The 12790-nt window shown below is 35.6% G+C and overlaps 1 protein-coding gene across 3 annotated transcripts in view; it reads right to left on the bottom strand.

Annotated features, from left to right (window-relative positions):
* The window catches only part of LOC123705034 (protein male-specific lethal-1-like), a 29661-nt gene that overhangs the window by 7041 nt on the left and 9830 nt on the right, over positions 1-12790 (bottom strand). Inside the window, exons 5-10 of one of the 3 annotated variants that reach the window (XM_045653585.1) lie at positions 12516-12724; positions 9676-10274; positions 9019-9136; positions 5364-5533; positions 4220-4344; positions 1321-1524 (exon numbers count right to left, since the gene is read on the bottom strand). In XM_045653585.1, the coding sequence (XP_045509541.1) occupies positions 1321-1524; positions 4220-4344; positions 5364-5533; positions 9019-9136; positions 9676-10274; positions 12516-12724 (1425 nt within the window). The remainder of the gene's footprint in view (positions 1-1320; positions 1525-4219; positions 4345-5363; positions 5534-9018; positions 9137-9675; positions 10275-12515; positions 12725-12790) is intronic. The other 2 variants (XM_045653586.1, XM_045653587.1) reach the window with 2 other exon arrangements.

Here is a 12790-nt window from a genome sequence, read left to right as displayed (position 1 = left end):
AGAATATTCAATTAGAAATATTCTTAAGCCCACGAAGGGATACGTAATTCTCATTCGGGAAATGAGATGTCGCTGGAGTTCTTCGCTGCGTTTTGTAAATTGGTTACATTTTATTACCTTTATATTTTATGTAGAAATTTCAGCATGCCGCAAATCACCCTAAATTTAAATTTACTACCTTGAACCGCGTAGACCGAAGAATGAATCAATCGATTGAACACGAGCTTTTCTTCGAGAACTCTAATTTATTTATTATTATTTCGTACTATACCTTCAAATTTTACAGGATCTAGTTTGCCGGCTTTCGAACTTATTTTAAGAAATTTTACTTTCCGACTATATGTATAAAAGTAGATTACGAATTTCTGAGCACTAACTATTCCTGAACAGACTTTCCGCTTTCAACGAAAGCAAAACGAAAGGATAAACTCATCGACTTTTTGCACATTTGCTTATCCTATCCTGATGGCCAAGACAAATGACACAAACGATAGTAGAATATAATCTTCAATGTATAAATGCTTAAATTTAGGGAATCGGTAGCTGAATGCCATCCCATCCTATTAGAGCGTCGTCACATTAGGGCGTTAGTAGCGCGTCAGAAGCATATCCCTTCACATTATAAGGTCGGAACAGCAGCGCGGCACCCGCTCAGGCCAGTTTTGAAGTGTGACGCACTTCATTTCAAAAATGGATTTCAACGACAAATCAAAAACAAAGCAGGAATAAACAATGCACATAATTCTTCCCAGTTTTTTATTGGTCTGTGGTTGTGATTGTCTCTTTTCGAGTCGCACAACAACACTCATGAATTTCCAAAATAAACCGTTCGGTATAGAACTTACTCATTTTGCAGTACTGTTACTTATATTTACTTGCGCGGTATACTGATTTGACAGTATGTGTATTCTGCGTTTCTGTTTATACTATGAAATCGAGACGCACATTCCATAGTCGCGCATCTGCCATCTGATAAAGTCGCTCAAGTGAAGGCGTTCTTGTAGGCAGTTTTGTCAAATCAATCCGGTTAAAAAACCGTATTGGCAAGTCATACACGATTGTTGAATTCCAATAGATGTTACGTCTACCATTTGTCTCGACCAGCAGTCCAGGAATCGGGTCATCCATAATTTCCAAACCAGAGCAAGCCGAAGATCGAATTTCGTATCACGCTAAGCGGTAGCCTAATACCGTGGCTGTCTAGCTAATGCCCTAACCCCGATAATGGAGGCTAATAGCTAGCCAATAACCAGTATCGTGGCTACAGTGATCCCCAATTCATCCCGGAACGTTAGTGCCCAGACATCCGCCGGGACTTACGCGCTCGGCAAGTCCGGGACGTCCTCCCCAAAGGAGCCAACGGGCAGGTGTTTAGCGATCTGCAGTTCGCTCATGTCCCTCTGCGGGCGAGGCCACACCGTGTACACGGAGGGCGCGGTCACGGGCGAGCTGGACCACGCGTCCCTGTGCCGTTGCCTTAACCGTTCCATGTGACGCTGTTCCCTTATCCGGCGCATGTGCCATCTAAAATCGTATTCGCCCGTTACTGCTTGGTGTTGGCAACTTTTGGGAACGCCAAGTCTATTTCGTTAGTATGATTGTATACGTCTACGAGTCTAAACTACTTTTAGCATTGTTATTGTTTAACGACACATGGTTCTCCGATGCATGTGACATCTAACTCAACAAGAAGTCAACTATGAACTACTTTTAGGATTAAAGGTATAAGGTACATGTAACTCCGGATAGGCCATCTAAAATGGTATGGGGCTTTATGAACCTTTTTAGATCCTTAAGAATTCCATTAGTTATTAACAACGTATACGGTATTTAATTTTTTTATAGATGTGAACATGTATCCCGATGCCATCTAAAATGATAATCAGCTTTTTAGTACCTAACTTTTATATAATTTACTATTTTTTTATTTGCTATTTAGGATAATTATTTACAATTTGTTTTACGGAAACTTTGGATTTCTTCGAAAAAACCATTAACCGAGTCAACTTCAAGTAGCATTTTGAGATTTATAATTAGAAGAAATCCTTAATCCTTATACCTAATTATAAATCATTTATGGTATATAAAAAGCAATCTCAAGCGATTTAACCCATTGAGCTCCAAGCGGCCCGATCGGTCCACGACACAATAGATTTTCTATTGTGTCTGTGATTCCGGGGCCTGAGTTACTACCTCGATCTTTAAAATATTGGTTCTAACTTTTGAAAACAATAAATTAAATTTAGGCTTAAGGATTTAATTATATGAATGTGCATATCAAATACAAGTGTCATTTAAAATATTATCGAGCGAAATTCATTTCAAATGTATATAGGTAGCAATGATTACGACGAATTAAGGGTACTTGCATACGTTAGCCGTTACGTTACGTTACAGTACGTTTAGCCGCTTGCGTTTGAATGTTTAAATTAAATTATTGTGATACCGCATCTATTTTTGAACAATGAAGAGTTTATCTTATTAAATTTCTTATATTACCAGCATATTTTAATTATTTGGGTAATATATTAATTATGATAACGACGGCATATTTATTATATCACCTTTCTTATGTTATTTTTGCGTTTTATAAATTTATTTCTTTGGTAGTTAATACGCATGTTGATACACAGAATATGTTTCTAAGCTAACAATAGGAATAAAACACATAAATAATAAACATTTAAATACACAATTCTCAATACTAATGAACTGTGATCTACATGATATCTGAAATGATGAGATGAGTCGCATTTTTTTGGGTACAAGGAAATGTGACATCTTAAATTAAAACGAACATGGAACATTTAAGTTTTGTAAATACGCTTTGCATTTTATCCTTTTAATGATATCTCAGGAACTACTGGTCCGATTTGAAAAAATCTTTCGACGTTAGATAGCCCATTTATCGAGGAAGGCTATAGACTATATCGAGGAAGGCTATAATATCATCACGCTCAGACCAACAGAAGCGGAGCCACGCGGATGAAACCGCGGGGTACAGCTAGTTACTACATATTATTGCTAAATGCAAGAGAAACTCACTCAATAGCTAACACTAAAAATCAATTACTATATCAATTCATTATTGTACAACTAAAGAAAGTTATTTCCATTTCCAGAAAGCTATTATTTTATTACGGCAAGAATTAAATATACAGTCGTCTTGATTCATTAAATAAATTGTAAAGTTTATGAAAGGGGCTAAAACTACAGTCTAGTATTTTCGGATAAAACACCAAACGTATTCACAAAACACTTCTAAACATTTATACTACACATGGATGTTTAAAAGAAATACACATTTCATTATTTGCTCCATTTAAAAGTAAACTGAAAGGAAGGAATAGACAGTTACATTCGCTTATGCGTATGCTCTTCTACTACAGGTAATGGTGTTTGAATTCACAACTTTGTCAGTCATTATTAATTTTGCAGTAATGTTAGAGTTCTAAAAAAAAATCCAAACACCCACTCCAACCCATTTACTCTACATAAAAGAAAAAACCCCCCCTATAAAAGTCTTAAAAACCCTATCTCCATTATTCAAAAATTAAAATAAACAAAAAATCCCGAAATCAAACCCCGTCCTCTCAATGTGGACTATTTTACAAGTTTTATATTTCCTTTTTTCTTTTCATCTCAAAGAGAAATAACCAGGAATCAGACACAGTCTTAACCCCCCCAGCCTAACACCGCCTTTTTTATTATTTTTACAATCTTTCAAAAAATCTCTACTTCTTACAGTAAACCAACCGGGAATTGAACCCGGGATTTTTCCCTATTTTTACTATCATTTATGAAGTATATTTTCCCCATCTTTCCTATTCATTCAAGAACACATATCACTTCAGATACTCCCTATCCTCCATCCTAGTTCAAACACACGAACGGCAAGTTGTCAACGGCAGATGCTACTTCAGCCGTCGACGTATTTATTGACTGCTGCCGTCGACGTGCCGACGTCTGCCGTCGCCGTGCCGACGTCTCTGCCGTCGACGTGCCGACGTGTGCCGTCGACGTGCCGACGTCTCTGCCGTCGACGTGCCGACGTCTGCCGTCGACTTGCCGACGTCTGCCGTCGACGTGCCGACGTCTGCCGTCGACGTGCCGACGTCTGCCGTCGACGTGCCGACGTCTGCCGTCGACGTGCCGTTCGTCTGTTAGAACGCTTTCTTTCTTTCTTTCTATCTTTCCTAGTTCCAAGAACACATATCACCTCAGCTGCCTGCGCTCCTCGGCCTCCAGTTTAGAGTGACGCTTCTCGAACACCTTCTCGTTCATGTTCTCTGTGCCCTCTAGTGTGTACGAGCTTGGGAAGATCTTTTCGCGCCATTGCGGTACCTGTGCGAGATATTTGATGTATTAGTCGTGGATACTTATTAAATACTAGCTGTGCTCCGCGGTTTTACCCGCATTGCTCCTGTTCGGTCTTAGCGAGATGATAATATATAGCCTTTTTCGATAATTGGGCTATCTAATACCGAAATACGGGACAAGTAGTTCCCGAGATTAGCGCGTTCAAACACACAAACAAACAAGCTTTATAATATTAATATTAAATATAGTATAAAGATGTTTTTTTGTACTTAAAAATGGACTGAAAAACTACTCTTAGAAACCTACATCTGTAAGTAATAACATAATCAATTTATTATTAATTTCGGGCTTTAACTGGGTTTCACAGTTAGTTATTTACTAGCTTCCGCCCACGACTTTGTACGTGCATCCCCGTTTTTCCCCGTTCCCGCAAGAATTACGGGAAATCCTTTCTTAGCGGATGCCTACGTCCTAACTTCTACCTGCATGTCAAATTTCAGCCCGATACATCCAGTGGTTTGGGCTGTGTGTTGATAGATCACTATATCAGTCACCTTTGAGTTTTATATATATAAAGATTAGATAGCCGATTGTTTATATACACAGTATTATTTATTACATTCTGTAATAATGTGTATATAAACACTCAAAAATTCCCAATCCTAGATCACCTCTTATAAAATTGCGAAAGTTTTTGAAAAAGAGCCCTCAAAAAAATCTCAAGCGTCTCTATTTTACAGCCAACCAATAGTTCTAACCATTGGTTGGCTGAAAAATGGATACATACTCTATCCAAGGCTATATCCCTAGTACAATCGAAATACGTCCCTTCTTTCCTAGAAAATTAAACTGAACCCTGAAAAATTGGCGCACGCAACCTCACATATTTTGATAGTTTTAATATTATTTTTTTTTACTTTACTTTTTTCTTAATTTTTAAACTTCATACTTTGTAATATTTATTATGTCTTGTGAGTTGTGTGCGTTGAAATAAATGATTTCTTTCTTTCTTTCAAAAACACCCTTAAATGTCCTACAAATACCTCAACCGTGTCCACCGGGCACCCAGCCAAGTGATCAATGTCCTCGAGCTTGACGTCCGGGTCGAGCCCAAAGTACCAAGTCATATCCGGGTCGGCGATCACCGTGTCGTACGGCTTGTTTGTGGTGATGCCGGGCGGCGGCGCCTGTACTATCTTGGCCCGGAGCACCGCTGAAATAGGTGTGTTAGGATTTTTTTATAATGTTGGAATAAAGTGTGCAAGGTTGAAGGTGAATTCTATCCTATACATCATTAGTCAATGTTATATATACATACATATTACATATATCATAAATACATATATATCTGGTGGATTATATATTATTTATAATAAGTAAAGAAGATGTGTACTTCTAGAAGAAGTGTAATTGAATAAATAAATGTTTGAGTTTGAAAGAATGCTGCATACAAAAATATATGTCCTAACTCATTGTAATATCCTATTATAAAGGTTAATTTTTTTGGATAATATGTGCTAGTATAAGTTCGTTTGATCATCTACCAGATGCAAAATAAGTTTAAGATAATTGATTAAAAATTTAAACATGAAGATTCTTCTGTAAATAATGTATTGAAAAAGATGAATGGTATAAAAATCGTCTCAAAATGAACCATATTATGTGACTTTAACGTTAATGCAAATTAAAAAATACAGTACTGTCACAGTGTGTTATGACTGTGACATGATAATCTACAAAAATTACTTGCAACTCCATATTATGTTACATTATCGAATAACCGATATACAGGAAGGCAATTCCATCATAAACTAGATATTATATGTAATACTTTAAGCTATATATTAACCAGTGGCTTAACTCGCGTGGTAGCAGGTCATGATCAGTTTTATTCATAGCAAATATCATCAAAATAGTTCTGAAGTTTTGGGTAAAGAGCAGCAAACAACCATTTGCATCATACCAACTTTAGGATAAGTGAGTAAAATAAGACACTTGAATATAATTTCACTAAAGCATTCCTGATTCTCATAAATAATATATTAGAATTGAAGACCCCTATCTATTACACACTCGCACAAACACACACAGATCCACTCAAAGAACACATATACACACAAGAAAGCTGATAGTCGATTATGAGATTATAAACTCGAAACAAAAAGCTTAAAAAACTACCAGTCCCTTCACTCAAGGTACCTGATAATAATATGCGTAGGGTATAACTATATAGTTGTTGTATATATTTTTTATTTTTTATGTGTTTGCATTCTCAGCTCTTTTTTTTTTAAATACGCTGTCACGTAGACCACGGGAACAAAAGAGTTTAAAATATATCTTACAATTTTCATATTATTTGACTTACTTAATTATTAATTTTAATTAATAAATTAATTCAAACTTAATTAAAATTTTAAAACTTACTACACCCTTTTATTTTTAGAAATAGCCTGTCTCTAATACTATGTATTTGGACAGTAACAGAAACCAAAAAATCGTACATGGTGAATTTACCTTATCGTACTTTCGCTTTGTAATATCGAAGGCAAAAAGTTTTATCTGAGATATTAAATTTTTATTATATATATTTTATTTTTAATGAACTTCATTACATTTTATAACTAGCTTGTTAATTTTTGCATGCCAATCAATTGGCGATTTGTGCTGAACAATGAATTATGTAACATCTGTAAATCTTCCACATTTCTTGCAAAATAAATCATTTCATTTCATGACCCCTAAGCTGACCCAAAAGACGTTGTCCTGTCTTGGCGCCAACTGTCAAGTGTCAAACGTGAAGTTGACATTTTAATGGCGGCTAAGTTTTGGCGGAAGATACGATTTTTGTTTGGAGATATGTATGAAGTTACGAGGCTAGAGCTCTACCATCTTCTTAGGAATTCCAATAGATGGCGCTATATTAAAAATGTGACATGAATTATATATTATTATCGATCCAAATATTAGCATTTCATATAAAGAAATAATCGTTGAGTAATTTTTATATTGTATTTTATTTGTTCCTTTCAACAAATTTTAATTTCTCTACAAGTATAAAGATACTATAGATTTACTGAATATATTTTATATTATGTGAAGTTGTAATGAGGCATATTAGAGATATTCATATTTATTTTATTTCATACTTACATATATTTCATATAAAATATTATAGTTTTAATAGCTTTCAATACTTCAACTCGAATAAATATTTGGGTTGGGTAAATTAAATAAATTAAATTATAAAGTATTATAAAAATATGAATTTAAATCTCTTCCACGACTATTATCGACTCGCCTAGTGAGAGGAATCGAACCCCAATCCAATACGACCAGTCATTTCTAAAATTAAATTGACTTACGAATACGTCGTTGGAAAATGTGTGAAGGCATGGAATCCTTTTTTATTTGCTTTTGAATTCCAGTAAATATAGTCCCTGTATCTCAAAAATCACTGAGATTATGATCCACATAGGTATATATTTTCATTTAATTTATGTCATAATAATATGATAAAAATATAATAATAATAGCGGTTCGCCCCGGCTTCGCCCGTGGTACATGTTTACGTTTTCTCTATATAAGAACCATCCTCGTACTTCAAGGAATATAATAAAAAAAGAATTAACGAAATCGGTTCAGCCGTTCTCAAGTTATGCCGTACCAACACATTTTGGGATTCATTTTTATATTATAGATTAATTTGTCATTGCACGCAATCATTTCTGTCAGTCTTTCTTTTTTTTCTCCTACCAAAAGTTAAGAGCAAGTTGTGTGCACGTGTATTATTGTGACGTGTTTGAAATTGACAATTAGAATATTACAAAATACTTATAATATAGAATATTATATTATTATACATATATATATTTATATATAAGATACTTAAACAATAAATAATTAATATTAGTTAATAAAATAATTATTAAAAATTAGATCACAATTGATATTTTTTATTAATTACAAGCTGACCCGTCGAACTCCACGCCTTGAATTTACTTCTTACAGCCGGTTTCTGAATTGAGTATTTAACGTTAAGAACGTCTCAAAACATTCTTAAATGCTGCATAAATATTTTCGTGTATGTTAATAAACTAACTCAAAGCTAAATAAAATCAATTCTCAATTCAGAAACCGGACTATAGTCCATTTTCTTTTTGAAATTTCCAAATACTATTTCCACTTAAATCTAACGAAGAAAAACTCAATGAAATCGGTTTTGCCATTTTTGATTTATCAAGAATACATATCACCACATGTCTTGTCTTAAAATAGTCAATTATTTTAATAGCTATTGAACTAAATGTTGATTGGAATCCTATGATAATGCAGATGGATCCCCCTAAACGGAAAAATACTTCATGTCATTTTGTCTTTGGTATACAAGAGAGATCAGGTCAACAGAATCGAGGACATTCCCATTAAAACTAGTAAGCTTACCTCGATACAGACGATCTATCCATTGGTAAAATCGAACCCACGTCTATGGCCACTTTTTACACTACATAGTTACCTCAAATCAAGAGAGTCAAATGCGATGCTGCCCACAACTTATCACGACTTAAAACCAAAACTTACAAACTAAACTTATTCTAGACACAGACATTTTGAAGTTCCCAATTTATAGGAAAACAAAATAGCCTCGTCTGACGTCTTATCGTATAGCACGTTTGACTAGGCCAAACGCTTTTTCAATACCTTTAGAGCCCCTAGGTTTTGCCTGTGTTTTCGTCTGCTTTATTAGCCCAGTGGCAGAAAATGCACGTTTCCTACCACGATTGCTTTGACCTCCCCTTTTTGTTGTTTCTTCGTCCTCCTAAAAATTTTAATATGGATTTACTTCTTTGCTGAGGCAAATGGATAAGGGTTGAAATCGAGAAGACCATTTCTAGAAATTTAAGCTAATGTAGCTTCAAAGGTAAGCCATTAGTGGAACAAAGGTTTTCGAGGTAAAGACAAGGAAGCAGGTATTAAGCTATAACGTCTATACTATATTATAAGGGATTAACTGTTAGTTTGGATTTTGGAAATTATCCCTCGGAGCACTTGTCCGATTTAGAAAAGACACATAATATAAGAAACGGAACATTTTCCGCTAATTCCAATGTTGAAAATATATCTATATTGTTAGACACAACAGCAGAAAGCAATCTGTTATGGGGAAAATTAAAACTAAAGCCATCTTAACCGCAGTCACAACTGTTAATGTAGTCTCCAATAATTAGGATAAAATTAATTTAATGCTAGACAAACAGAAGCAAACGCTACAATTTAAGTACATTCGCTATAGCCTATATTGTCGGTATCGCGTCAGGTAACACGTTGACGGTGTTCATCAAATAGCAAAACTCTTACCTCGGCCAGGTCCATCAAGCTAGTCGTTCTACCTGCCCTTTTCTTTGACTTATCGGGCAGTGCTGGTGTATAATCCAGCGTGTTTATATTGTCTAGGTTAGCTAGATTGTCCAGATTGACATCTGAGTTGAATAGCTCTTGGAACTCGTTCGCGTCCAAGGAAGGCAGCGACGAGGACAGATTCTCGCCGTCGTTGAAGAACGCAAAATTGTCGTGATTCTTGTTGTATATCCGCCAATCGATATCCGGCTCAGTTTTCACCATCTCCAAGTCGGACGCTTTCATGATGATCTTCGAGGGGTCTTTGAATAAGTAGCGACTCTTCTTCTTGTCCACCATGGCGTACAGTTTTGTAGACTTCCGCTTGTTGTTTGGCTTCAACATCAGTTTTTGTATTGGCGACTGTTCTCTCATCTCAGCCTCGCCTAATTGGTACGGATCTTCGCCTGTCGGGGTAGTATCGATTAATTGTAGCCTATCAGATAAAGAGCCAGTGAATTTCGCATTACGCTTTGGTATCTTCAACTTGCCGTAAGTGTTAATCATTTTCGATTTCCGATTAACGGTGAACCGTTGGGAGTCTTCGGTAGGGGATTGCGCTGCAAATTGTTATGTGTTCTTTTTTAGTTATTGAGTGAATAGGGTTGCTTAAACGGCTTTAGGCTCAATCTAATCTACTCTTTGGTAGAATTTCAAAACAGTCAAGAGGATTTATTTTTTGTCCCTCTTTCTGTTCACAGGCAAGTAAGATATTTTGTATGCTTTTCTATATTAAACTACAGATTAGTATAATAATTTACGGCTTACAGATCAAATTAGTCTTATAATTATACTGATTACTTAATACCTAGCCTATTCTATGTTATGGTATTTTTGCCAAGTATATGAGCAAATACATAGATAAACAATAAAAATGCATTATGTAATTTTAAAATTGATTATGTGAATCCCTCTTTTTCTTCATGAGGCAAAAATACCATTTATTATATTTTATGGATGACGTTTTTTTGATTACGATAAAATAGGAAAAGAAAAATAATATTTTCGACTATGTTAACACGTTTTGTATGATAAGTGAAGGATCGGAACATTCTTATTCCATCCATCCTCATCACTCAACTCATTTCTTCCTATCTTAAAGCCAATTTATTTATGCATATTCGAAGATAGTTATTGACTATAGTTAGTTATTACATAAGATCCCACTCTTTGATTCTGCAAGTCGTTGAAATCAATTTTATATAAATGACTAGCTGCTCTCCGCGATTTCACCCGCATTGCTCCACTCCTGTTGGTCTTAGCGTGATGATATATAGCCTATAGCCTTCCTCGATAAATGGGCTATCTAACACCGAAATAATTTTTCAAATCGGACCAGTAGTTCCCGAGATTAGCGCGTTCAAACAAAAAAACTCTTCAGCTTTATAATATTAGTATAGATGAGGGAGTATGCAGTTAAGCTGCCTATAAAAAGGCCATAAATATCTGTTCATTTTGTAATGGCAGAATCAAGCGGCAAGAACCTTTTATTATTAGGGTATTTAGTGGTTATTGCACATGGAACCATTCAGCAACCTTTAACACTGGGGATGCATGTAAAATTTGTTTCGGAGCAATACCTTATGCTAATGGAGAAGAAAATAATTCTATAGATACGACACCCTGAATTCTGAACTTGAAGGCATTATATGAAATTTATCAACCTACCGGCTTCATCTTAAATTTATTTACATGGAGGCAAACAATATAAAATCCTTTGAGAATAGCTAATGTCACCTCAAAACTGAACCAAAAATGACCCCAGTTTATAATAAGCCTTACTCTTTTTAACAACCATAACTGAATCTGGAATTAACAAGGACAATAATAACAGAACCTAGGACTTAGTAACCAAATAATAATATATTTTTCCTAATAAAATCTGAACCTAGAACGTAGAGTTACTACGCGAGAAGCCACGCGCTATTTTTTACCAATAACTGTTTATCCTAACAAACCTATAATAATACTACCATTACCATCCTAATAGAAAAAATTATCGATAACTCAATCCAAAATTTTTAGGTACTAACTTATTTAACTCGGAAATAAAGTTGTCCATTAAGGAAACCTTTCAAATTTGGACAAAAATGTTTGATTTATTGGGCGGCCTATCTATAGTGATTAAATCTATCGTCACTTCATACCGAATCACCTACTTCTATAACTAGTTACCCGAACCAGAGCTATTCACTATCAACTATAGTTACCCAATTGTGGATTATTTTCAACTACCACGCGAGACGCCACGTATTATATTTTATGCAATAATAATGAACTTTGATCACCTTTCATCAATTTTATGCGTACGTAATAGCTGAACCTAATACTTCCAAGAATTATTTTCACCTAACCCTATATGGTGTCTACCCAATTCAGAGCTATTCAAAATTAAAGATTGTAACGCAATCCCAACATTTTAATGTAACCCTACCGCGCGAGAAGCCACACTATCCATGAACTATTCATCTATTACCCTACGAAGCCCTATATACAGTATAACCTATCTTTATCTTTTTAACCGACTTCAAAAAAAGGAGGTTATCAATTCGGCCGGTATGTTTTTTATGTATGTACACCGATTACTCAGAGGTTTCTGAACAGATTTACGTGATTCTTTTTTTGTTCGATGCGGGATGGTGTCGAATTGGTCCCATAAAAATTTTATTCGGATAGGCCCAATAGTTTTTATTTTATGAGCATTTTTGTCTGTATTTGTCAATGTTGCAAGTGCAAGTTTGAAGTCGGTTGTTTTTAACGCAGTTATCACTTGTTTTTAAACCTAGCTACTATCTACTTACGTTCTTCCGTCAGATCCGGCAGTTCCGACAGTTCGGACAGATCCGGCATTTGTGACATATCCATCGGTTCCGACGGTTCCGGCAGTTCCGGCGGTGGGGCTGGCGTTTCCACCGGTTTCATCACCTTCGCCCGGCTGACTTTCGCGCTAGCACTGGCAGTGCTTGTGGCCCGCCGTTTGGCTTGGAGCCGCTCTAGGATCGGCTTGCGGCTGTCGAGCGTTGGTTAGAGAATTATTATTGCGAAAAGATTGTGGTAGGAAACATGATAAAAAAAG

The sequence above is a fragment of the Colias croceus genome, chromosome Z (assembly GCF_905220415.1).
Source record: "Colias croceus chromosome Z, ilColCroc2.1".
Classification (NCBI taxonomy): domain Eukaryota; kingdom Metazoa; phylum Arthropoda; class Insecta; order Lepidoptera; family Pieridae; genus Colias; species Colias croceus.
Note: the sequence above shows the minus strand (reverse complement) of the source record. Positions and strands in the feature narration are given on the sequence as shown.